The following is a 27,186-nucleotide window of genomic DNA, read 5'->3' on the forward strand; positions in this document are numbered from 1 at the left end:
AAAACCTGTTCTGCCATTCATTGGGCTGCACTAACAGAGATAAAGCTGGCCTAGAAATAACAGAAAACATTCTTCTCCCAAGGGCATGCTACAGCTATAAAGGCTCTTAACTCCCCTCTTTGAGTGACCACTCCTTTCTTATTCACTGAGAAACTTGTGCTCAAAATCAAGACCATCAGAACTTTGGCTGCTTGAAATCATATCAAGCAACAATGAAGCATCCCCCTTCTCCAGTGAAGGACCTAAGCCACCTTGACACAAAAAAACACAGTAATTTTCAACCCAGGTGCAAAACTTCAAGTAAGGGATTTCTGAACACAGCATTCCACCTCTATCTCAACTTCGTAGTTTCCAAGGAAACAAGACCCTGGATCCACTTCAAAGTCCCATCCTATGCCTACCCTTTCACACAGCCCTGCTTTGCTTTGAGCCTATGAAAACTACACTCCACTCTTCTCCCAAAATCAATGATAACTCCAATTTTCCTCTTGTTTGGTGAGCACCCTCCTCCCATCACCCTGCCACCAGTTTCTCTGTTGTGTGTTCTCCCTCATTGTAACAAGTCAACAAACTTGGCTTAGGTGGACTAAGTAGTGGTCTTGGGCTAATTGGGATAGGTTGAGTTTTTACTTAGAATTAATATTCATTTCAGCATTCCTACATTGTCAGAGGTTGTTTTGTTTTGTTTTTGGGTCTCTGTCGCCCAGGCTGGAGTGCAGTGGTGTGATCATAACTCACTGCAGCCTGCAGCCTCAATCTCCCAGGCTCCAGCGATCCTCACACCTCAGCCTCCCAAGTAGCTCAGACTACAAGTGCACGCACCACCACGTCCAGCTAATTTTTATATTTTTTGTAGAAACAGAGTTTTGCCATGTCATCAGGCTGGTCTCCAGCTCCCAACAAACTTGCCCACCTCGGGCTCCCAAGCTGCTGGAATTACAAGCATGGGCCACTATACCCCGGCTGTTGGTTATTTCTAATCTTTTAAATTACTATAAATGCTGCATCAACATCTTACTTCTTTGATGTTAGTAGTGTTGAATAGTGACTAAAGGCAGACTCTGGAGTTGAAACCTGGTTTGGCACCGACTGTGTGACTATGAGAAAGTTTCTTAACCTCTCTGTGATTCCTCCATGTCCCAATCTGTAAATGGACATACTTATACTACCTACTTGATAGGGTTTTGTGAAGATAAAATGAGTTAATACATGTAAAGTGTTTAAAACATTGTTGGCACCAAGAAAAAGTATGTGTTAGAAAAAATATACATATATAGGCCGGGCGTGGTGGCTCACGCCTGTAATCCTAGCACTTTGTGAGGCGAGGCGGGTGGATTGCCTGAGCTCAGGAGTTTGAGACCAGCCTGGGTAACATCGTGAAACCTTGTGTCTACTAAAATACAAAAAATTAGCCGGGCATGGCAGTGTGCACCTGTAACACCCCAGCGTTGGCAACAGATATCTTCTTCCCCCTTGGCTGCTTCAGGGCAGAGAAGAAACACTCTTGCCCTTTTCTGACTCTCTAGTAACTCTCGCAGAATGTATCACATTATTTTACATCTTTTTTTTTTTTTTTTTTTTTTTGAGACGGAGTCTCGCTCTACCGCCCAGGCTGGAGTGCAGTGGCCGGATCTCAGCTCACTGCAAGCTCCGCCTCCCGGGTTTACGCCATTCTCCTGCCTCAGCCTCCCGAGCAGTTGGGACTACGGGCGCCTGCCACCGCGCCCGGCTAGTTTTTTGTATTTTTTTAGTAGAGACGGGGTTTCACCGTGTTAGCCAGGATGGTCTCGATCTCCTGACCTCGTGATCCGCCCGTCTCGGCCTCCCAAAGTGCTGGGACTACAGGCTTGAGCCACCGCGCCCGGCCTTTTTTTTTTTTTTTTGAGACGCAGTCTCATAGTGTCACCCAGGCTGGAGTGCAGTGGCGAGATCTCGGCTCACTTCAAGCTCCGCCTCCCGGGTTCACGCCATTCTCCTGCCTCAGCCTCCCAAGTAGCTGGGACTACAGGCACCTGCCACCACGCCCGGCTAGTTTCTTTTCTTTTATATTTTTAGTAGAGACGGGATTTCACCGTGTTAGCCAGGATGGTCTCGATTTCCTGACCTCGTAATCCGCTCGCCTCGGCCTCCCAAATTGCTGGGATTACGGGCGTGAGCCGCCGCACCCGGCCTGTTTTACATCTCTTTACATCTCAGTACTTCGTCTTGGCTGTTTGTTCCTTACTGGCAGTGATTTTTTGCGGGTGGCGGGGTGCGGGGGACGGATTCTCGGTCCAGGCTGGAGTGCAGTGGCGCGATGTCAGCTCACTGCAACCTCTGCCTCCTGGGTTCAAGTGATCTTGTCTCAGCCTCCGGAGTAGCTGGGATTAAAGGCGTGACCCACCACCCCACCGCTGTTTACCATATAATCAAGAAATAACCATAAAAATGGGCAACCAGCAGCCCTCAGGGTTGTTCTCTCTATGGAGTAGCATTCTTTTATTCCTTTACTTTCCTAATAAACTTGCTTTCACTTTATGGACTGGTCCTGAATTCCTTCTTGCCGGATATCAAATAACCCTCTCTAGGGGTCTGGATTGGGACCCCTTTCCTGTAACACATATTCCAGTGGAATATGTTAGATAATAAAGGCAGAAATTGTAAAAAATTTGAGTTGTAGAGTACAGGTAGTATTAGGGACCAGTAGAAAGGAGAAGGGTGCTGTGCCAAGTTTTATCAAATGAGCAGGATATTTAAGGAATGCGTTTAACTTATAATGGGGTAAGGAAAAAAGCTGACACTCTCAAGTCTTCCTCAACTTGGTCCAGGGCTGCAGACCATTCAAGAGAAAAATCAAATCAGGCACAGGGCCTCACCAACCCACAAACCAACAATTCAGCTGGTCTCAGCTTATGATACTTGTAACCCTGAGGGTACTTGAAGCCAAAAATGAAACATAAACTATCTTATTGGAACATCTATCTTAACTTAGTCCGTTACTTTTGTATTAAAAGTAAACACATGTACATACAAAATATTATGTACCTAATAATTCATTTATTAATATTTTCTTTTGCCTGTTTATTTCTTGTTAGGTAAATTTTAATCTTCTCTTGTCTATTCCCCCGTGCTACCTAATGAAATTCCAGTTCTCAGTATTCAAGCTGCACACCCTTATAATTTCTGCTGAAGGACAGTTCAAAAATTTTAGGAGGAATATTCCCTCTATGTTACAACTCCAGAAAAGCAGAGCTTCTTTTGCACCATAAAGCTGCTTCTGATATAGTGGTGGGTTGAGACCTTTCACAGAAATGTCACTCTGGTGTCCAATGTGGGGACTAGGTGAAATTGAACTAACAATTGATCTGAATTCTGTTCTTAAAGATGACTTCTAAGGCAACTATACATCTGATTGTTTTATTCTGAGAAATGATACCTATAGCCATTAGAAGTTTACTCTTCTGATTGAATGCCCTTTTCTTATTTAAATGAACACATCTATACATTATGGTCAAGAGTGCATACATCATAGAGAAAGTATATTGCAAAGAAATGGGATGCTTGGGTGGGCTGCTTTGGGCTATCATCCAGATTCCATGGGGTAGTGTTCCCTTCTGATGGGAAGAGTTGGGTGTAGATGTTTGAGAAATACTAGATGGTGTGATTGCATGGTGGGAAAACGCTTTTGTGCTTTAAAATGTACTGGCTGGGTACGTGGGGCTCACGCCTGTAACCCAAGCACTTTGGGAGGCTAAGGAGGGTGGATCACCTGAGGTCAGGAGTTTGAGACCAGCCTGACCAATATGGTGAAACCCTGTCTCTAGTAAAAATATAAATAAATAAATAAATAAGCTGGGGGTGTTGGCTTGCGCCTGTAGTCCCAGCTATTCAGGAGGCTGAGACAGGAGAATCGCTTGAACCCAGGAGGCAGAGGTTGCAGTGAGCAGAGATCCCACCACTGTACTCCAGCCTGGGTGACAGAGTGAGACTTTGTCTCAAAAGAAAAAAAAAAAAAAGGTATCCTCTAAGCCTAATGAAATAGAAAGTTTCATCATTACAGTTTCATTCTTTTGCTTTAGAATATTACACAGGCTTTGTTACTTACCCAGGACAAGCCATAATTTCTCTGAGACTCAGTTTTCTTATCTGTAAAGTGAGAAAAGTAACACCTATTTCACAGAATAGGGATTAAATGATAAAGTATATGCAGAAGAACTTTAAACACTGAGTAGTACCTGCTGTCTGTAAGGCATTATTACAAAACGACCACAGAGAGCAATAACATTTGTTCACATCAGTTACACTTTTGTACATTTTAGATCTCTCAAGAGGAAGATGCTTTTGCCCATGAAAGACTCTTGAAGATATTAATTAAGCTAACAGACTTCTACATTGTGTTTAGTGTTCAGGAAGTCCCCTTAAAATCACTTTAACTTTACTTTTACTTCACTTTTACTTCAGTAGGAAGATAGTTCATAATGACACCATCAAAGTAAGTTTTAAGCTTTTCGGGCCTGCTTTTCTCAGGTTTGAGTTTTTATAGCTTGTAATGATTTTTAAGTAAAATAAGCATATGATTAAAAGTTTTATATTAACTACTACAACTTTTAACTATCAGTTACTTCTATATAACCATTATGATATTTACTGTTCTGAACAATACATACTTCAAAGCACATGAAATTGAAAAAGCAAAGCATCTTTACTCTCTTCATAGAGAACAGAAAAAAATATTAAACTTTTAAGCATTATAAAACACTTTACTGAATAAAATGTTTGCAAGTCAGCAACTGATGAATAATTTGCTTTGAAACTTTAACTTTTAATCTGGCTAATAAGCACTTATTTACAAACTATTCTACATTGTAAAGGAGAAATGAATATTTCTGGTGTTGTCCTTCTTCGATTTAGAAGTTTATCATCTGCAAGACCTAACTGGTCATTGATGTGAGGATGAGGAAGAGGGAACCACATCGCAGGCAGAAAAGACTAAAGGAAGGCAGAGACTCTAATATCAGGTCAATATAGGTCAGCACACTACCCAGATGAAGTGGCTTTGGCTGGGTTGGGAGGTCAAATAAATAAGTTCAATCTTTTCATTCCTTCAGTTACATATTTTTTTTGCTAAGCTTTGGTCATCCATGGTACATAATGCATCTAACTTGCTGAGCAAAATGCCAGACATGAAATAAATGTTAGCTATGGTAGAAGAGCTACAGTAACAGGTAACCTGAAACATAGGCTAATAGCTCATAGAAGGCCATAGTTGAATTCTGAGAAAAAAAATCTGTTAAAATGGGATGCAAAACGCTTTACACATTGCTTTTACAAAAGTTACACCAATTTAACGGAAACGTTTCAAAAACAACCCGTGATAGATAAAATTACAGAAAAGAATGGGGAAAGGGGGAAATAATAAGGGAAGAAAGATTAGCAGAACAATCTTCCACCCCGGTAAATAGGATTGAATTTTAACCAATGAGATAACAAGTTTGAAAATTTCCTTTTCATGCCCAATCAAGACGAAGCTATGTCTATAAATAAGACTGCCTGGCCTCTCTCATAACAATGATACAGCATGGCCCGTACTAAGCAGACTGCCCGCAAGTCGACCGGCGGCAAGGCCCCGAGGAAGCAGCTGGCCACCAAAGCTGCCCGCAAGAGCGCGCCGGCCACGGGCGGGGTGAAGAAGCCGCACCGCTACCGGCCCGGCACCGTGGCCCTGCGGGAGATCCGGCGCTACCAGAAGTCCACGGAGCTGCTGATCCGCAAGCTGCCCTTCCAGCGGCTGGTACGCGAGATCGCGCAGGACTTTAAGACGGACCTGCGCTTCCAGAGTTCTGCCGTGATGGCGCTGCAGGAGGCCAGCGAGGCCTACCTGGTGGGGCTGTTCGAAGACACGAACCTGTGCGCCATCCATGCCAAGCGCGTGACCATCATGCCCAAGGACATCCAGCTGGCCCGCCGCATCCGCGGGGAGCGGGCCTAAGGCATATTTTTAAGTGGTCGATCTAAAGGCTCTTTTCAGAGCCACTGCCGTTTTCATCAAGAGCAGCTGTAGTGGCTCTCCATCTGGCGTGCGTCTGCCTTGCGCACCGGTCAGGGGCCAGGGGCACTCGTAGTGGTGGGTGACGTTACAGAACCCAAAGCCCAGCCGCGAGTTGGCTGGCGGTAGAAAAAGCCACAGAGGCATGGTCCTTGTGGTTCCGGCCGAGCCTGCCTTTTCACGCTGGTTTAAGGCCAGAGCTCTGGCTCCTAATTCTGTGGGTCAAGTTTTGCATGGCGGCAAGAGACAATGTGGGGAGTTTCGAGATGTGGAAGATTCTAAGTGTAAGGGTGGGGCGAGTCCCTTAAAAATTATAAACCCGTTTCCAGGTTTATTTAAGAAGTGTATAAGTTTAATTAAAGCTCAGTATCTTCCTCATTGCATACTACAGGCGGTGCCCAAGCCAGAATAGTAATTTAAGCGGGCGGGAGTAAATACCTGGCGATTTTTAAAAATATATGGGGTGAGGTATTATTTCAAGGAAGAGAACAAAATTTCCACAAAGTATAGAATAAAAATGCAAAAACAAGGGAAGAGTTGTCTAGCTGGCGTTAAGATTTCTTCCGTATGCAAGTCTGTGATGGAAAGTGAAAACCAAGAAAAAACCCCTAGCCGTTGAAACTATCGCTTCACCTAGCTTAAAACTGGCTAGTGTGAAATGGACCATTCTGATTGGATAACAAGACTTTTGTTCCAGTGACCACTAAGGAAGCACGACCAGAATCTATTATTTACATAGACTCCACCCCTCTGACGACACCATTGTAAGTTAACCAATAAAAACGCAGCACTTTGTGAGTCCTCATTTGCATACAAGCTCTATAAGTAGCGCGTAACCAGCCCGTTTTGTGGTAGTCGGGAATTACTTCTTTCAGTCTCTGTTGCATTTTTCGCGCAAAAATGCCGGATCCAGCAAAATCCGCTCCTGCTCCCAAGAAGGGCTCCAAAAAGGCTGTTACGAAAGTGCAGAAGAAGGACGGCAAGAAGCGCAAGCGCAGCCGCAAGGAGAGCTACTCCGTTTACGTGTACAAGGTGCTGAAGCAGGTCCACCCCGACACCGGCATTTCGTCCAAGGCCATGGGCATCATGAACTCCTTCGTCAACGACATCTTCGAGCGCATCGCAGGAGAGGCGTCCCGCCTGGCGCACTACAACAAGCGCTCCACCATCACGTCCCGCGAGATCCAGACGGCCGTGCGCCTGCTGCTGCCCGGCGAGCTGGCCAAGCACGCCGTGTCCGAGGGCACCAAGGCGGTCACCAAGTACACCAGCTCGAAGTAAGGGTGTGCAAGGGACGCAATAGATCAACCACCTTACCCCAAAGGCTCTTTTCAGAGCCACTTCAGTAATCGAGATAGCAGCTGTAAACACTTGTCAGAGCGTTGGGTAGCTTTTGGTCAGGTGGGGATTGTGACCATGGTCACGGATGCATTCGGGTTTAGGACTAAGGAGTTTCTTGTAATCCTGTAATGAGGTGGCCCTCCGTCATCCTCGCCCAGTCTTACACTGAGTTGCTAGTTACCTGTACTAAGAGATTAGAAAGGTTTGACTATCGTTCTGGGATGTTTTGGAGGGAGGGAGGGAGGGAGGGAGGGAGGCAGGCACGGGGGGTGGTTTCCCACCCCTTCAACCTTTAACCTGTATCTCGAAAGTCGTTTTCCTTTTCGTTTCTGAAAGTAATGAACGAGATGAGATTTCCTATACAGATGAGAAACCCTCAGTCCAACCTCTTTCTATTTCTTAGTGTTTTAATCTGTTTTCCTTAACCATATACCTAGAGGCGTCTGTCACAAACTTTGTTGAATATAGCCATGTGCTTTCGTCCCTTAGCCTTTTTGCAGGTCCTGACTTAGCCATCCTCCCCTAACTTCCATTCCAGTGACTTCAATCAGGGAGATATATTGCCACCGCCCCCACCCCCTGTGGAGTATTTGGCAATATCTACAGATGTTCTGGGTTGTCAGGTGGGGTGCTACAAGTATCCAATGGGCAGAGGCCGGGAGTGCTAAGCATAAGGCACAGGACAGTCTGGGGGGACAAAGCTACCTAGCCTATAATGTTGATCTTTGGTGATTGAGAGACCCCAGCGCCCAAAGACATCCCTAATCTTCAGGATTTAATCCTCATATCAATCAAACTTTTCCTTAACCCTACCAGTCCATGTTTTTGTTCTTGGTGAAAGCTGCGCACTTCATAGGCTGTTTACAGGTCCTTCTCCACAGGAAAATACCTCCTCCAGGGCAAGGACCGTGTCTTGGTTCTGTAACAAACTTTCCCAATTATAAGAATCACCTTTGCGCTTGTTAAACCCGCTTTCAGGTGTTTATCCTGAGGTTTCCTGATTCAGCTAGACTGGAGGTGGGACCTGAGGAGGTGGTTGGTTTTTAGTGTTCTCAGGAGTGTGGATGTTTTAATAGGTGTTGGGTACTCAGGTTAATCGACCTGTGGGTGTGTCACAGTCTTTGTGTCACAGATGTTCTGAGAAAGGAAACAATTTGAGGATGAGTGGAGGGGAATTTGTGGTGTAGAGAAGGCCACAGTTAATATGTGGGATGAATTTCTGAAGACCTCAGTTCAAAACTTGTATAACTCATCCTGACAAAAGCCAGTGGATGCTTCTTTTGCCGAATAAAATATGCCCTTGGTGCAACTGGAAAATCTTAGTTTATAATTAACTTGACAGCCTTTGAAATTAAGCCATTCTTGATAAATCTTGGGGGAATTAACAACTTTGTGCTTAAAATGAATTTTACTAATAATTTTTATGATGTTGGAGTTCAAATTTACACCCAATTAAAAGTTATATAAAATGTGGTATACATGATTTTTTTTCCACTAGAAAATTAAGATTCCCAGTTTAGTCATCTTTTTCTGATCACCAGACAAGAGGTCAGGGAAAGATAACTGAGAATCCAAAATTTCCATTGAAAGAAAATAAATAATATATAGCACATTTTCTGGTAGGAAAGGTTACTCAATAAGTGAGATGGCCGAAGTGGTCTATTTTCTATACAGTTGGGCCATAAGAGAGTCCATCCAATCTCCTCCTAGCTTAGGGTCCTGAAGTCAGGAGTTCATTTTTTCCTATGGATTAGGACCATGTCTTTCAGGGCCTTTTGAAGTTGTTAAAGCATTGTCAACTGGCTCAACTACACAAATACCATCATTTATTACCCATTGACCAAAAGATTAACTTCCAAATCCTCATCCTGAAACTAAAGGCCACCTATTATTTAACCAAAACTTACCTTCTTCACTTGTTCTCCCAAGTCTTCCAGCTTAGCCTAAATGTTCTACCGTCATGTAAAACATCCTAACTTTCTCTTCTGTGCTTTAATTACATTGTTCTGAGTTTTAGTACTCAGTCCTCTAGACTACTTGAAACTTATTATCAGTCTGTCAGTTCTTTAAACTCTTGTTCAAATCTCACTCTGAGAAACCTTTTCATCTCATTGTAGTTCACAGGGAAGTCTTTTCTTAAGGCCTCACTCCTTGCACAATGGACAATTGTGTAGCTTTGTAAACTGTAGCCTTATTCCTCAATTTCTTTTTCTTGTTTTTACATTTTCTTGTTTGTCTTCTGTTAGAGACATATGCTGCTTGGTAGTCCACAAAGGCTATCCCAATGCCTACTATAAAATAGCTTCTCAGTGAAAGTTTGTTGACTGGTTGCTCAGTCAACAGAACACTTAGAAAATTGATCTGAGAGTGGTGGGTTCAAATACTCCAGTAAATATTTTTCTCTACCTTTTTTCTAACTTTTTTCTTCTTTAGCATGGATACTTTTTTTTTTTTTTGAGATGGAGTCTTACTCTGTCGCCCCAGCTGGAGTGCAGCTCAGTGGATGATCTCAGCTCACTGCAAGCTCTGCCTCCTGGGTTCCCGCCATTCTCCCGCCTCAGCCTCCCGAGTATCTGGGACTACAGGTGCCCACCACCATGCCCGGCTAATTTTGTTTTTGTATTTTTAGTAGAGACGGGGTTTCACTATGTTAGCCAGGATGGTCTTGATCTCCTGACCACGGTCGTGATCTGCCTACCTCATCCTCCCAAAGTGCTGGGATTACAGGCATGAGCCACTGTGCCTGGCCAGCATGGATACTCTTGATTATTGCCCTTCATAATTATTTGCCCAGTTGACACAACTGTTACAGATTCAAAAATCCTCAGAATGGTAGAGTACTACACTTGGCATCTTCCCTTGAGCCAATGTATCTACGTAGCCAAAATGATGAGATTCGAGTGGAGCTTTCTCACCGTGGTTTGAGGTGCTGGAGAAATGGTCTGCTTTTCTAGTGCCTTGAAAAAGGATGAGAAGAGAGGCACATTCCAGAAGACAAAAAAGGTATGTAGTATCAGGATAAGGGGCTTTAAATATCAGATCCAGAGAACACTGCACATGTAGAAATGGGCTTGACCTGGGTCAGGGCATTGAGATTGGTTACATAATCTTTTCAAGGATTAGTGAATGAGTTGGAGTATGTGTAGAAACCTACAAAGATGACAGTTTAATCTTTTGTCATAATTTGTAGACAAATAACGTATTTTAAAACTAGGTACAGTTCCTAAAGCTGTTCTAAAAGTCAATGCAACTGAATTTGGAATTTAAGCATAGGACAACATATGGGAAATAAGTACATGACCTCTGTGGGATAAAGTTAGAGTTATCAAAGAATGTCAGTGTTCAACAAGGAAGGAACAAGCTTGTTTTGGAGAATTACTAGATATTATGGAAGTTTTTTGTTTTTTTTTTTTCTACATTTGGTTAACTCCAGCTGAACTGTAACAGATCATATGACTTGGCAAAAATAGAAAACTTGATAAAAATCTTCTAGGTCCCACAATGTCAACATGAACAAACTTTTGAAAAGTAAAAGTAGGCTGTGTTTTCTCAGTATGTATTGTCAAATATACGTTGAACATATAATTTTTGCCCCTCAGCCAGGTTGTAATATCTTCTTTTACTTTACCTCTTTAATAATTTTTTATTTGAATCCATTTTATTTTGAAAAAATAATGAGCTAGAGGATACAAAGATGTAAATGAATTTAAAAGAGAGAATTAAACTGGCATAAAGATAAATACAATTAAAGCAAGATGTGTTATTCCCAAAAGAGGAGTAAGAGGGAAATGTTATGTGAATTGAGAGTGAAAGGTTGCCTCTGGTTGGAGAGTTCAGGAAAATTCTGTGAGAACTTACATGGTACCAGTTATTGTGCTAAGTGATGGAGACACAAAGGTATCCATTCCTCAAGTCCATAAGATTCAACTGGAATTTTCTTTGTGACAAGTATATCACGTATCCTCTGGAATTTTTTTTTTTTTTTTTTTTTTTAAGATTTAGTTTTACCCAATTTTTACTGTAACCTCTTTCAACTTTTTAGTTGTCTGATTTGGGTAGATGGAATTCTCAATCATTCCATTTTTATTCTGTGATTAGAGGTTATTAATTCCTTACCCCTCATCCAGGTTGTAAAATTTCCATTTACTTTAATATATCTCTTAAGAAAACTTTTATTTTACTTCAATCGAGATTTTATTTTTTAATATTATATTGAACAGCTTTGGCTATCCCACCTTCCTACCTGCAGAGTGCAAAACAATTTATGCCCATCATACTCAGCTTACAGCATCACAAAACCCTTGGAGCATTGTTCACCATGGTCGTAGCTTGATTTTCTTGAGGCTGTCTTTTCTTGGGGTGTGATTATTATTTCTTTTCTCTCTCCCTCTTCCTTCTTTTTTTTGAGATGGAGTCTCACTCTGTCACCCAGGCTGGAGTACAGTGGCATAATCTTGGCTCACTGCATCCTTTGTCTCTCGGGTTCAAGTGATTCTCCTGCCTCAACCCCCCGAATAGCTGGGATTACACATGGCAGCCATCATGCCCAGCTAATATTTATATTTTTGTAGAAGTGGGGTTTCACATTTTGGCCAGGCTGGTCTCGAACTCCCAATCTCAGGTGATCTGCCTGCCTCTGCCTCCCAAAGTGCTGGGATTATAGGTGTGAACCACCATGCCCGCCCCTTTTTTTTTTCTTCCAGACAGGGTCTTGCTCTGTCACCCAGTCTGGAGTGCAGTGGCATGATTACAGTTCATTGCAGCCTTGACCTCCCAGGCTCAGGTGATCATTCCACCTCAGCTTCCTGAGTAGCTGGGACTACAGGTGCATGCCACCATGTCTGGCTAATTTTTAGAGTTTTTTGGTAGAGATGGGGTCTCATTATGTTGCCCAGGTTGGTCTTGAACTCATGGGCTCAAGTGATCCACCTGCCTTGGCTTCCCGAAGTGCTGGGATTATAGACTGGTGTGACTATTAGAGTGGTGAGTGAATAAGCTTTTTCTTATTTTCCATATGCAATTTATCAGAAAATCCTCTTGACTCAAAATATGTCCAGCATCTAACCACATCTCACCACCTTCACCACTGTTTCCCTGCTCCAAGCTTCCACATGTCGAATATTTGCAGTGGCTTTTTAAATAGCCTCCTTGATTCTGCTCTCTCCCTCCTGTATTTCCCACAAAGCAGCTAGAGTACACTTTTTGAAACATAAGTCAGATCATATCATTCCCTTACTCCTCCCCAACAGAAAACCCTCCGATGGCTTCAGCATCAAGGCCCACATTCACTTCTCTGACCTTCTCTCTTACTACTCCCTAGTTTGCTCCATTTCATCATAATTTTCTCCTTGTACTTCCTTGAATACATCAAGGCCCTTCTATCTCAGGATGTTTGCACTTGCTATTTCCTCTTCTCAAAAGGCTCTTCCCAGAAGTTACCTTACCAACTATCATTGAGGTCTTCCCTGAACATCTTAGGTAAGATAACAAGCCCCCTCCTCTTCTTTCCTCAGTTGTTGGTATTCCTTATCTCATAACTTTTTTTTTTTTTTTTTTCTGAGATGGAGTCTCACTCTTGCCCAGGCTGGAGTGCAGTGGTGCAATCTCAGCTCACTGCAACCTCTGCTCCTGAGTAGCTGGGACTACAGGTGTTTGCCACCAGACCCGGATAATTTTTTGTATTTTTAGTAGAGATGGGGTTTCACTGTGTTAGTCAGGATGGTCTCGATCTCCTGACCTTGTGATCCACCCCCCTTGACCTCCCAACGTGCTGGAATTATAGGTGTTAGCCACTGTGACCGGCCTCTCATAACTTTCTTAATTTTTCTCCATATGCCATCTGAATACTAATGTATTTATTTACTTGTTTATTTCTGAATGAGACTGATATCCATAAAAATGATCTTTCCTTGTATACTTTAACTCCCTGCTTTCTGGGCGCATGGCTTCTCAATTAAAGGCTAATTTACCAGCTTCTCTTGCATCTGGGTTTGTTCAAAGTTTGGGGGCAATGAGATGTGAATGGAAGTTGTATATATTACTTCTAGTTTGTGCCGTAAAAAAGAACATGTATATGTTGCCCTTGCCCTCTTACCCTCTGCACTGGCTGGGGTGCAGATGTGATGGCAGGAATTGGGGCAACTACTTTGGACCCAGAGGCAGAAGCCCTGCGATGAGGATGGCAGAACTGCTTTGTTAGCCCTGGACTGTTACATTAGAGATAAATAAACTTGTATCTTATTCAAGCCACTGTTTTAAAAGACTTATTTGTTATAATAACTTAGACTATATCTGAGTAATACATCATTTGTCTCCCCTCCTACCTCCTCAGAATAAGTCCTACGAAGGTAGGTACTTTGTTTCATACACTGCTCTATCCCTATTATGTAGAACTATATCTGAAATACATTAGGCACTAAATATCTGGGATGAATGATGGATTCGAGAAACAGAAGTAATTGAGTACGTGGGAAATGGGGTTGTATTTATGACAGGTGGAGCTCCAAGAGTTGAATTTAACAAGAAACAATTGAGTTTGAAATCTTTTGCCCTCTAAATTAGGGACAGCACAACACAGAATGAGGATTTGGGTGAAGTTGCAACCACCAAGGTCCACATACCAGGTTAGAAGCCTCAGAGTATAAGTCATTGGGTATTTAAGGACCTTACCTAAGCTAACTCAGAGGCAATATGAAGGGTAGTATTGACATTAACTGCCAGAAATCTCCTAAAAGAGTCAAGGGGTTATACCTGAGTCACAATTAGAAGGAACCTTGAAGATGGACAATTATAGTCCCTTCACTTTATGGAAGACTGAGACCCAAATAAGAGAGATCCCAGTGGTCCACTAACGTAGCTCTGGTAAGTTGCTGATAATTATTTAAATTATTTCGGGTTCAACATCACTGATTGCTATCACCATTTTCAAGGCTAATATAATCTAATCTGCCTTGGTTCTGCTAAGATCTCCCTGTTTTTTTGTCTTAGTTCTTTTCTGTTTTTTTTTTTTTTTTTTCTAGAGGAAAAAAACAATCTACCTATCTGGATGCAGAAGAGGTAGTAAAAATAATACATATAACATAGCTTTCACATGATCACATATCATGCTGAAGGCATCTCAGGCAGCTGAGGTTGGAGATCATTTTAGGGTCATAAGTTCAGAGCTGAATCTGCCACATCAACAACAGATATTCTGGCTCTTACCACCTTGCCCATTTCTCCTCTTAGCACTGTTAGAGTAGTTCTTGCTGAGAAGGCACTATGCTGTAGTGGTGATGAACATCAGCTTTGAGTATAGCTTCCCCACGTAAGGACTGTATGACCTTGGAAAAGTTTCTTTACTACTTGTGATAAATAAACTTCCTTACAGCAAATTGATCCTCAAGTTATTCCCCTGTAAAATGGGAAAAATAGTGGAAACTATCTTCTAGGCTTGATATGAAGATTAAATGAGGTAATGTACCCAAAGCACTTAGTACAGTGGCTGAAACATGGTACATATTTGATCAGTGTTGCTCTTATTATTGTTATGGTTAGGAAGGCGCTTGCAAGAGCACTGTTGTACTTCCAAAGCACATTCCATTTTCCAGCAAGTGGTGCTTTAGTAGATTTCTGGTGACTTGAGAGTGACTTCCCTAAGCATCTTGCATTAAGGAAATAAGGCCTTCTGTATTCTAGAAACACCATCCAGTAAGGCATTTTCACAATTTACTTGTAGGACCTTTGTTACGTAGAACCTTCTGTGTCTGCTACGTGGCCTATTAGGAAAAGAATAAATTAGGAAACAAAAGACTTTGAGTTACTAGTGTCTGTTACTAGTGCTCTATAAAGGCCGATATAATATTTGGCAAGTACCTTCTTTTTCTATCAGATGATGCTTTTAATACTTCACGTCAATACTTTCAGAAAAAAGTGAAATCATTTCATTAAACACTTCTTTCCTATTTCTGATTTTTGAGCGGAAAGCCCTTAATTTTGAGGATTTAACATAAGAACAAGTCAAGGGAATAGAAATTATCTGGAAAACTATTAGCTAGCATAGAGAAAATAATGTCTTACAGCCAAAAGAAGAATGTGCAAATAATTTGGGAAATGTTTAAACAGAAATTTAAAAATGGGGTTGGTGGAGTTCTGTCGATGATTTCTGAGTTAATCATTTCTGCTTGTTAAATTGTTTCCAGCATTTTCTAGCTGAAGTTACTGTTCTTGCCAACTACTCAGCATCCAACATTTTTGCAAGAAAACAAGGAAGATTTTTTCTCTTCAAATTACAATCCAAAGAGTGGCAAACAAGGAAGATGACAGAGTCTGAAGACCTTCAGATTTCTTTTCTTTGGTCAAGAACTCATTACACAATGGATGACACATTTTAGGTGGTCCTACTAAAAAGAGACACAAGAATCTAGAGAGTATCTCACTGTCAACCAGTCCAAGGAACTTTGCTTTAGATGGCCAAAGCCAAAAACAGCAAAGTAGAAGAACTACTAGAGCTTTAAGCAGTTCCTTAGTATTTTTCCTTGGCTTATCCAAGCCTGGATACTGGTCCACTTTCCCAAAGATGGTAAAGAGGTAATACAGCTTGGGATTGGTTGGATACTGAGAGACAGAGAGAGAGAGAGAGAGAGAGAGAGATCAATCTAGGTACTGGGCAGCACTCAGCACTCAGAAGAAGCAACACTTGGAGCAAAAAATGAAGGATACAGATTAGTGACGTGAAGTCAGGAGCAAATGATCTCAGTTGCTTTACATGATCAAAGGGCAATAACTGCAAATTACCAGAGGGTAGGTGGAGATCCATACCACTTTTTAATATTAGTGTTTTTAACACCTAGGAATAGAATATATCTAAAGATAAAGGCTTGATTTCCTCACACCTGCCTTCTCAATGATGTTTTGATTTTGCAAAAGTCTTGGTTTCTAGTTTGTGGGATTAACATTTTTCAGTGCATTGAAGGAAAATTCTTTAGGCCAGGAGGGAGTCTAAAACAGACTTCAGCCACAGCACAGATACAACCCTAGGCAAGGGTCATTCAGTGTTCTTAAGAAAATTCTAAATTCTAGGATGTGATGGTTAATATTAGGTATAAATTTGATAGGATTAAAGGATGCCTAGATAGCTAAGTATTGTTTCTGGGTGTGTCTGAGAGGGTGTTGCCAGAGGAGATTAACAATCGAGTCAGTGGACTGGGAGAAGAAGACTCACCCTCAATGTGGGTTGGGACCATCCAGTTGGCTGCCAGGGTGGCTAGAACAAAGCAGGAGAAAGAAGTGGGCTAAGCTGGCTTGCAGAGTCTTCTGGCTTTCATTTCTCTCCTGTGCTGGATGCCTCCATCCATTCCTCCTGCCTTTGGACATGAGACTCCAGGTTCTTTGGACTCTTGGACTTAACACCAGTGGCTGGCCTGAGGCTTTTGGGCTTTCAGCCACAGACTGAAGTCTGCACTGTGGGCTTCCCCACTCTTGAGGCTTTTGGACTCAGACTGAGCCACTGCTGGCTTCTTCCTCAGCTTGCAGACGGCCCACTGTGGGACTTTGCCTTGTAATCATGTGAGCCAATTCTCCTTAATAAACTCCCTTTAATATATCTATATCTAATCTATTATCATCTATAGATATAGGTGTATGTCTCCCCTATTAGTTTTATCCCTCTGGAGAACTCTGATTAATACGAAGGGTTAAGTCTTAAACTACTTATAATTTCTCTCTGGAACTATATTTCATCTAGTTTGGAATGTTTAGTTACTTAAGACCCATATTATATATGTAGAATAATGAGCAGGAGAAAGGTATGCTGATTAACTTACACGTATATATCAGCCATAGGATTAGTTCCAGCAAAGGAACATACTTGCTTTTTTTGGTTTCTTCAATCTTCTCCCTGTCACATTATGAAAATTTGATGATTTTGCTTATTTAAGTGTCTTTGTAGGAGATTTTTCCTGGATCTTTTTAAGTGTTTGACCTCTGATTTTCATAATTTTTTCACATTAGTATCAAGGAATTAGGTAATGGAAATTATTCTTAACTCCCACCTGCCCCCCTGAAAGAGCAAGCATCTATAGAGAAGAAGACAGCTTTCGGATTAGCTGGAGAGTTAACCAAGTAAAACTTGAATTCTGATCCTTAGCCTGGAGAAAAAAAGTAAGAAAATTTTTCATTTGTCTAAGAGAAGTTTATTTCATGGTGTTTATGATTGTGGAGATGTGTCTGTGGGGGAAAGTGGCATATTAGATAAATCTTTCTAGACTAGTATGTGCAAATCATTTATAGTGGGGAGGGGGGAATTTGAGTCACAAAGATAAAAGAGTAGCAAAACAGAACTGTGACTATTGTTCCTGGCATAAGGAAATATCATATGAATTACAAGCAGGCTTGGGTAATGTAGATTGAGTTGATGGGTAGAAATGTGGCCCCTTACAGCACAGAGATGACAAAGTAAATATATTTGACCCTCCTGGCAGGTTAGAAGTATAATGTGTTCCCAAAATCATCCGGATATGCCATCGTATAGTGTATTAGTAAAGAGTGCAGGCTCCTGAGACGGACCACGTGGTGTGTAACCTGGCTCTGCTCTTTAGGGTGTTTTTAATCTGTGTTTTCTCATCTTAAAACTGGGAATATAGTAATGCTTACTTCATAATGTTTTTATGAAGGATAATTGCTTAATGTTTCCTACTAATAACCAATTCAATAAATATTAGTTGATGGTCGTAGGGAAGTCCTGTCGAGGGCTCTGCAAGTTTCCGTCTCTAATGCACAGGTGAAAAATAGCTACGGATTCAAGATTGTGTACTGAAGATATGTTGCTTTCTTCTCATATTCTACCCCAAATTCCTAGAAATGATAAAAAATGGACAAAGATGGCAGATGGGGTAACAGTGAAGAGTGCCAAGGAGGACTTCTGCAGAAGACAGGAGTGGACCAAAAAATGATCCACGTTTTGGAACCAGGAGACAAAAGTTGGTCTTGGGGCAGCTGACAGGATGACAGTTCAGGTACTTCAGTAGGAGTATCTGCCCGTCTCCTACCTTGGTGACTGAAGTCTTTTTATTTGTTTTATAGAGACCGGGTTTTGTTCTATTGCCCATGCTGGAGTGCAGTGGCACGATCTCAGCTTACTGCAGCCCCAACCTCCTGGGCTCAAGCTCTCCTCCCACCTCAGCCTCCTGAGTAGTTGGGACCATAGGCATGCACCACCACAACCAGCTAATTTTTGTATTTTTTGTAGAGACAGGGTTTCACCATTTTGCCCAGGCTGGTCTCAAACTCCTGGGCTCAAGGGATCCACCCACCTTGGCCTCCCAAAGTGCTGGGATTACAGGTGTGAATCACCATGCCTGGCTGGTGACTGACATCTTTGACACCAGCAATGAGTGTGGTCATTTGATTCAAGGAGGCAGGAAAATGTACCAAGTAACTGGGCGTTCCCACGCCTTGGAAATTTAAAATTTTGTTATTTATGTAAAAATTCAACAAGGGATAAATCCAGAACAGGATAGATATAGCCAAGAGAACATAAATAAGCTGAAAGATTGTGCTATTATGAAATATATATTTGGTCTTCAACCCCATTTCCTGACATACAACTCCTAAAATCCTTAGAAACACTAAAGTGATGTCTTTTTGTTTATTAATGAGTTGACTGATGTCTGGTAGCCCCTGGGTAGCTTCAGGATGGGGGTTGGTGACCAGAAAGAACAAGGGAGGATTAGAGAGTTTGGACTTTCAGCCCACCTCCAACTTCCTGGGATGGGAGAGGGGCTGAAGGTTAAGCTGATCACCAATGGCCAATGGTTTAATCAGTGATGCCTATGTAACGGAGCCTCTGTAAAGACCCAAAGGGACAGGGCTTGGAGAGCTTCTGGATAGCTGAACATGTAGAGGTTCCTGAAGGGCGGCGCACCCAGTGGGGGTGCACGGAAGCTCCATGCTCCTTCCCCCATGTGGGTCACACATGTAATCCTGGCACTTTGGGAGGCTGAGCCCTTAGGCATCTTTTCATCTGTATTTTTTGTTATAAATCAGTAAACACAAGTGTTTCTCTGAATTTCAGGAGCTGCTCTAGCAAATTAATCCAATGCAAACGAGGAAGCCATGGGAATCCCAACCTGGAAATAGTTGGTCAGAAGTTCTGGAGGCCCAGACTTGCAACTGGCATTTAAAGTGGGGGCAGTCTGGTAGACTCAGCCCTCAACCTGTGGGATCTCCTGACAAATAGTGTAAAAATTGAATTGGAGTTATACTCAGCTGCTGTCCACTGCAGAACTGACTGCTTGCTTGCTGTGTGGAGACCCTTTCCTCACCCACCCCCCCCCATCACATTTGGTCAGTCTTCTGTGTTGAGTGTTGTGGTGTGAAAGCACAGGAAACACATAGTTTGAGTTTCTCCCCACTCACAATGATCAAGATAAGCCAGAAATTCCTCCACAAAGCCATATAAAAAGATGCATGCAGAAATGAAAGAAAAGTTAAATGATATGAAAAATAGATCCAGATGTTCTAAACTCATCTAGTAGGATGAGGAGTTAGAGAGGAGGGGAGAATTGAGAACATGTAAGAAATAAAATACAGATCTACCAAATAAGATTTGCTGATTGTGCACTGCACAATTTCAGGGGATGCCATTTGAATAATATTTGCCAATGTGTAGTGTACAACCTACTATTGTGTAGTATGCAACCACAGTCATGAGAAAAGGAGGATATTTCACAGGATCTAAATGCATACATACATCCTTCGACTGCAAGGTCCTATTAAATTCTGAGCATACAGGATGAGAAGGACTCTCACCTAGATTCACAGTGACAAAATCTGAGAACAAAGAAATTTCTAAACATATTCAGGGAAAATGCTTATGAAGAAATGGAAGTTAAATTTACATCCAACTTCTCATTTGGGCTCCACTGGATATAAGAAGACACGAAGCATTATTTTTTAAAATCGAGGGAAAACAATTTTGAATTCAATTAAACTATCACTTAAGTGTGGGTGACTTTTCAGAATTCTATTCCAGCAATAATTTAAAAAATCATAAGGGAAGATGTGAGATAACAGAAGCAACGGTGGTAATGTATTTGGTAAAAGATATTGCTAAACAAAGTGAATTTACGTTCTAGAAAGTTAAAAAGAAAACCTGGAATTCCAATTCCAGGTGATATAGGAGGGAGGTAGGGAGAGCAAGAGTGAAGAGAAGTAAAACAGGCTAAGTAAGATTTATGTTATAAATAAATAGGATACAGATACTATTACTGTAGAAGTTAGAAAAATATGGGCTTACATGGTGGGTCACACGTAATCCTGGCACTTTGGGAGGCTGAGGCAGGAGGATCATTTGAAGCCAAGAGTTCGAGATCAGCCTGGGCAACAAAACAAGACCCCTGTCTCTATAAAAAGTAAAAATATTAGCCAGGCATGGTTACATGCACCTGTAGTCCCAGCTACTTAGGAGGCTGAAGGAGGAGGATTGCTTGAGCCTAGGTGGTCGAGGCTGCAGTTAGCTATGATTGCACCTTTGCACTCTGGCCTGGGTGACAGAGCAAGTTCCTGTCTCAAAAAAAAAAAAAAAAAAAGGTTTAAAAATGCATTTATATATGGTACTAGAAGGGTATCTCATATTCATAAAGGTAGTGCTCCATTAAGGAATGACCATGAATTATTTGCATTTAACAAGGATACACACACATATGTGCATGTAAGTCAACAATCACAGTGATAAGTTTAATACACCTTTCTTAGGAATTGACAGATCCAGTTGATTGAAACTTATTGAGGATATGGAGAATTTGAAGAACATGGTTAATAAGATTAATCATAACTATAATTATGCCTATGCCATCTTATATTCAAAATAGGAAAGTTACCTTATTTTCAGATTCACATGGACTATTGACAAAAATTGACCATAAGTGAGATGGCAAATTAAGTCTCAAGTGTTGAAAAGCTGAAACCATATAGGACCAGGGCATAGTTAACTGATTATAAAACAATAAAATAATCAAACATGCCCTCCTTAAGATGTACTCTTAGGAAAAAGCACATGGGTTAAAAGGGATATCAGAATAAAAATTACACACTCTTTAGAAATAACAAGAGCACTATAATTCAACCATACCCTGAGACTTCACAAGCTTTGGTCCCAGTAAGCTAGAATTCAAATCTTAGCCCTATATTTAAATAACTCATTGAATTGCTATTTCTTATCCCAATTATCTGTCATTCCACTGTGGAATATATTTCATGGCAAATAATATTAAAACCTATGTGAAGCAGTCAGGAGAAAATTCGTAGCTTTAAAATGCATTTAAGAGAAAATAATTGGTGGCTAGATCGCCTTGGACTCCCAATTATTGCCTCAGGAGTTGGAGACCAGCCTGGACAACATGGCAGGACCCTGTGTCTCCAATAGATACAAAAATTAGCTGGATGTGCTGGTGCATGGCTATAGTCCCAGCTACTAGGGAGGCTGAGACAGGAGGATCGTTGAGCCTGGGAGGCGGAGGTTACAGTGAGTTGAGATCATGCCACTGCACTCCAGCCTGAGCAACAGAGAGAGCATTAAGTTTTTAACTCAAACACTAATAAAGGAACACAACAAAAACCTGTGTAAAGTAGAAGGAACAAACTAAGATGAAAGCATAGTCAATGAAACAGATCATACCTTCCTATTCCACCAAAATGGAATTTATAAAACCAAAGGCTGTTCTCTGAAAAGAAAATTAGAGTTAATCCGTCCATAAGCTTACTATTGAAAAAGCACATAAGTAATATTAGATATAGAAGATACTAAAGTGATGTGTATTTTTGATATAAATATATTTGCAATTGTAGACAAAATGGTGACTTTTCCATACACATTACCAAAGTTGAGCTAAGAAAAGTAAAATACCTGAATAAAGAATAACTATAAGATAAACAGAAAAAAAATCAGATATACATATCCTTAAAAATAGTACCAAGGCTGGGTGTGGCACCTCAACACCTGTAATCCCAGCACTTTGGGAGAGCGAGGTGGGTGGATCACTTGAGGTCAGGAGTTTGAGACCAGCCTAGCCAACATGGTGAAACCTCGTCTCTACTAAAAATACAAAAATTAGTCAGGTGTGGTGGCGTGTGCCTATAATCCTGGCTACTTGGCAGTCTGAGGCAGGAGAATCACTTGAACCCAGGAGGCAGAGATTGCAGTGAGCTGAGATTGCGCCACTGTACTCCAGCCTGGGTGACACAACAAGACTCTGTCTCAAAAAACAAACAAAAGCAAGCCCAGGCAGCATTACCAAACACTGAGGAGAGAACATTCATATCATACAAATTGATCAAAATAATAGAATAGTATTAAAAGCCACCTACTGAGTGTGAGGCAATGACAACAGATATTATGAAGGCTAAATGAAATAACCCATGAAAGGTAAATAAGCATTCGGTAAATTAAAATAATAAAGTTGACTATTATGTGCCATGATATAGATTTCATAGTAGAATGAAAGGATAAAATAATTGGGATAAGAAATTGCAATTCAAGGAGCTATAGAAGTGCAGGACCAAGATTTCAATTCAGTCATGTCCCGAAATTTTACAATCTTTCGTCACAATAAACTAGAATTCAAGGTAGAAAATGATTATTTTCTAAAATAAAGATGGTACTTATAAACCTACGTAAATGCCCATTTCTCCTCTTTGAGGTCTTTTTCTGACCTTCCAGAAGTGGGCCTTGAAGTCACAGCCAGGCTCCAGAGGACTGCTGTTTCACTGGATAGCATGCCATTTCTTCTTCAAAATTAAATTATCTTCTCAGAGAATACCACATTTGGGGAATTTAGTTTACTTCTCGAGAATCCCTAACCCAATTATTTCCAGTCTTCCTTAGAGATTTTCTTTCTCCATTAACTCCCATTTTATGTCTGGGAATCTTTTACTTTCACATATGCTCCCTCTCCGCAATTTATTCTTTTTTTATCTTCTCTAAGTGTTAAGGAGTAGTATGTACCTAGTGCGATAGGGAGATGAAGGGGAAAGGCAGAAAAATGAGCTTCTTACCCTTTGGAAGTTTTGACCCCACATTGAGAAACAAAACCAGAAGTGGAGAATAGAGGGAGAAGGACAGCAAACAATTTTATTGGTTCCCATTTTCCTGCCAATGTGCATTAACAAAGAAGTCTAAACCTAAAAGACCTTATGCAAGACCAGATTTTCACATTACTAGCTTTGTGTGTGTGTGACATCCTGCTTTCCATTGCCAAGCTTAAGATATATGTGTCTTAAGGTCTTTCAGTTTTTATATTTGGTCTTTCAGTTTTTAGATTTGCATCTAAAAAGCTGAGCATTGGACAAAGACAGAGCGGGGTTTTTAGAAGCGGCCTTACAGAAGCAAAACAAAAGCAGTTAATCATACAGTGACAGGTTATGTAATCTATAGCATAACATAACTTGGGACCTTGCATAGCTGGTGACCCTGTAGTTGCATTGAAAGAAAAACAAAAACTGGCTAAATACAGACATTTGTAAATAATAATGTTTAAGAAGCCTGGGGAAAGAGTAACAGTAAAAGAATCTGTCTTTCTCTTTTTTTTTCCTTCAACCTTGCTCTGGAAGGGAGAAGTGTCTGGAGCCTATTCCTTTGGCCTTGGCTATTCGGACAGCGTTATCTTATAATTGTCCTTGAAGTGAGCTTGCTAGGCAGAGGAAAACTTGTTCTCTTCTTTTAACCCTTGACTTGCCACATTCTGGGCCTTAGCTTTTACTTTTCTTGGAGTGAATAAATGCAGTACTTACTTATTTTTTTAAAAAAATTTCTACCTCAGCTATGAGACTGGTAATAATCAATTTTTATTATTATTATTATTATTTGAGACAGGATTTCCCTCTGCCACCCAGGCTGAAGTGCAGTGGTGCGATCTTGGCTTACTGCAGCCTCCACCTCCTGGGCTCAATTGATCCTCCTACCTCAGTCTCCCGAGTCGCTGGGACTACAGGCGTGTGCCACTGGCTAATTTTTGCATTTTTTGTAGAGATGGGGTTTGCCATGTTGCCCAGGCTGGTCTCCAACACCTGACTCAAGCGTCTGCCTGCCTCCGCCTCCCAAAGTGCTAGGATTACACGCATGTGGCCAATAATTACTTCTGAAGATTCTAACAATACCATTTACAATGACACAAAAATGAAGGACCTAAGAATACATCTAACACATCTAGAGAGAATATTATAATATTGTTGTGAGACAGTAACAGTGACATAAATAAATAAATGGAGAGTTCATGGATTGGAAAGTCAATGTTGGAATGATATCAATCCTCCCTAACCCTCTCCCTCCCGCCCCCAAAAGATCTACAGATTTAGTGCAGTCCCACTCCAAATCCAATCGTTTTCTCAGGAGAATTTGACATAGTTGATCTCTCTTTCTTGAGGCATTTTCTTCTCTGTTTTTCCTCCTACCTCACTGGCTACTCCTTATCAGTATCCTCTGCTGTCACCTCTTCTACGCAACCTCTAAAATGTGGCATGTTTCACGGTTCAGGCTTAGACCTTTTTCTATCTGTACTTCCCCCTCACATTGTCCTTTCTAGTCCTCTGACTCTAAATACCACATCTATATGATGATTGGCAAATTTGTATCTCTAGTCCAGGATTCTTCATATATCCCTTGCTTTTTCAATAGTTACACTTAAATGTCAAATAGGAATCTTAACATGTCCAATATGAAACTTTTGCTTCTTGCTACCCTGTTCCCCTCCTCCAACTTGCTTTCTCAATTCTGTCAATGGACTATTTATTGCTTTGGCCCAAAATCTAGGTGTTTTCCCTCCCATTCTTCTCTTTCTCACATTCCCTACATCTAATCAATAAGAAACTTTGTTGACTCTTCCTACAAAACATCTTCCAAATGTGACCACTCTCAATAGCTCCACTGTTACCATGTTAGTCCAGGCTGCCACTGCCTCTCACCTAGATTCCTAACTGGTCTCCTTGCTTCTGTTGTCTTCTCTACAGCTTGGGGGATCTGTCTCAACTAAGCCTGGTGGCAGTGAGGACCGTCAGCCCCCTCCCAGCCAGCTGTCAGCTATGCCTCCATTCTGTCTGGTTCTCAGGGCTGGAATCGCTGGGCAGGTCTAGCTAATCCTTGGCCCTCCTAGGAAAAGATTCCTAAATCCTGAAGGCATTTAGCTAGGAAAGATCCAGAATGGACCAAGCTATTCCTGTTTTACCCCAAACCGGGTTGGTCTGCTTTGGGGATTACTTCTCAGGTTAGGACCCTCTGAGTGTTCTGAAACGGCCCGGACTCTTACAGAAGCTCTTGTGGTCCTACAATGAATTTAGGGGTCTCCATACCGAGCCTGGAAGGTGAGGAACGACCGCTAACGACCCACCCTCCCAACCTAATGCCGGTTCTACTCCGCCTGTCCACTCTGGGGAGTTGTGCTTTGACTTGGAAGCCCTCGGATTGAAGGATGGGCCCAAGACCCTCACAGGTGAAGCCTCGGTAGGTCCCAGGGAGAAGAAAGACATTCTTCCACCCTGCGATCCCCCAAAAGTCCGACCCACCCTCCTCCCCACCAGATGCATCAGATCCCTCCAGGGCCTCATTGTCAGTCCTGTAATCTTTTCATCCGTGATAGGATGGGCCGTGGACCCTTGTGGGTGAAGCTCGGCGGTTTCCGAGTCCATGTGGGTTGGCCCCTGCGGAGCCTGGAGCCTTCTTGCCTGCGGGCTTGCTGATCCCGCGGAGCCAGCCAGCTCCCTTCCTGCTTCTGACGGCGAGGGAACCAGCTGGGAGGTCCTCCGAGCTGGACGGGGAGGCGGGCGGCCGTTCGCACTCCTCACCCGCTCTCTCCCTACCGCCGCCGCCTCTGGCCGCTCTAGCGCCAGTCCAAGAAGCTGGGACGGCTGCTGGGAACCCAGCGCCGTCCTCCCGCTTCCTGTGATCTATCAGTCCTACTCTTCGCGGAGGCTCGGCCTGGCGCACCTCAGGCCCGCAGCAGAACCAAGGCTTGGCGGCAGCTGCAACCTCCACAGACGGCAGCTGCAACCTCCATAGACGGCCGCCAGGTGGCGCCGTACCGGGGCCCGAGAGCAGGCAGGGCCCGGGGCGGGGTGGGAGCGACTCAAAGCTACGCTCCTGGGGAGGCCGCGGGCCCTCGCGGACTACGGAACTTGCATCCTGCCGCCGGATTTTCACATCTGCCGGCCCAGAAAAAACAATGACGTTGGGATTTTGGGGGACTGCCCCTTGACTCGGGCGAATCAGACACGAACGGTCGACCCCTTGCTCTCTTCCATCCGCCTGCCGCTGCTCCCACCCACCGACTCCTAGAGCTCATTTGTCGCTTCTGCAGCCTCCAGGAATGCAAATAATTTCTCACTGGGTTTTGGTGAGGGCGGAGCTGCGGAGAAGCGCGAGCCCAACAGCTTTCGCCGCAGCTGTGTTCCCGGGCGCCGGCGGCTGGGGCCCTCAGATGGGGGCGGAGGCTGCAATATGCACAGGCGGCCACAGTGTGGCGCAAGCGCCCTGCCGTGGGACACGCTCGGCGCGCGACGCTCCAACCCATCATTTACGGGTCAAATAATCTAGAATCAAGTTGCTACGTGTGTCATACTCCTCCTGTTTTTTCCCTAAACTTTTAGTAGAGTCATTTACATAGTTCAGTTTTTATCTCAGCTATGTTACAGAGTGGCAGGAAAATATTTTGTCCCCAAATTACAGCCCAAGTGTGAGCAGCGTATCCTGAAGCTAGTTAGTAATCAACCAGAAAATCAGGAAGGTAAAGCAAACCTCTGGAGGCAAGGTCTGGACTCTGTGATATCGCCGCTTCTACCTACTTGAAGTTTCT

At 42.4% G+C, this 27,186-nt stretch overlaps 3 protein-coding genes across 5 annotated transcripts; all 3 read left to right on the forward strand.

The window, feature by feature from the left end:
- Positions 1–5,545: 5,545 nt before the first annotated feature.
- LOC105479295 (histone H3) lies at positions 5,546–6,069 on the forward strand. Its single transcript, XM_024791999.2, has one exon. It carries the CDS (start codon positions 5,558–5,560, stop codon positions 5,966–5,968), a length of 411 nt encoding a protein of 136 aa, XP_024647767.2. The 5' UTR covers positions 5,546–5,557; the 3' UTR covers positions 5,969–6,069.
- Positions 6,070–6,794: 725 nt separating this feature from the next.
- On the forward strand, positions 6,795–19,596 carry LOC105478979 (histone H2B type 2-F-like). 3 transcript variants are annotated; one of them, XR_003017458.2, is made up of 3 exons: positions 6,795–7,302; positions 18,204–18,360; positions 19,419–19,596. XR_003017458.2 is itself a non-coding variant. In XM_024792047.2 (2 exons), exons 1-2 carry the CDS (start codon positions 6,926–6,928, stop codon positions 18,295–18,297), a joined length of 471 nt encoding a protein of 156 aa, XP_024647815.2. In that variant the 5' UTR covers positions 6,795–6,925; the 3' UTR covers positions 18,298–18,433. The 3 variants fall into 3 exon arrangements, 2 of the variants coding, with proteins under 2 accessions (XP_024647815.2, XP_011735024.2); XM_024792047.2 differs by lacking the exon at positions 19,419–19,596 and having other exon boundaries at positions 18,204–18,433; XM_011736722.3 differs by lacking the exons at positions 18,204–18,360; positions 19,419–19,596 and adding an exon at positions 15,547–18,184 and having other exon boundaries at positions 6,861–7,302.
- Positions 19,597–25,975: 6,379 nt separating this feature from the next.
- On the forward strand, positions 25,976–27,009 carry LOC105478984 (uncharacterized). Its single transcript, XM_071072704.1, is given in 5 exon segments — positions 25,976–26,023; positions 26,219–26,371; positions 26,373–26,612; positions 26,614–26,729; positions 26,731–27,009. Coding segments are annotated over 5 exon segments (807 nt in total). The 3' UTR covers positions 26,981–27,009.
- The last annotated feature ends 177 nt before the right edge of the window (positions 27,010–27,186 follow it).

The sequence above is a fragment of the Macaca nemestrina genome, chromosome 1 (genome assembly GCF_043159975.1).
Source record: "Macaca nemestrina isolate mMacNem1 chromosome 1, mMacNem.hap1, whole genome shotgun sequence".
Lineage (NCBI taxonomy): Eukaryota > Metazoa > Chordata > Mammalia > Primates > Cercopithecidae > Macaca > Macaca nemestrina.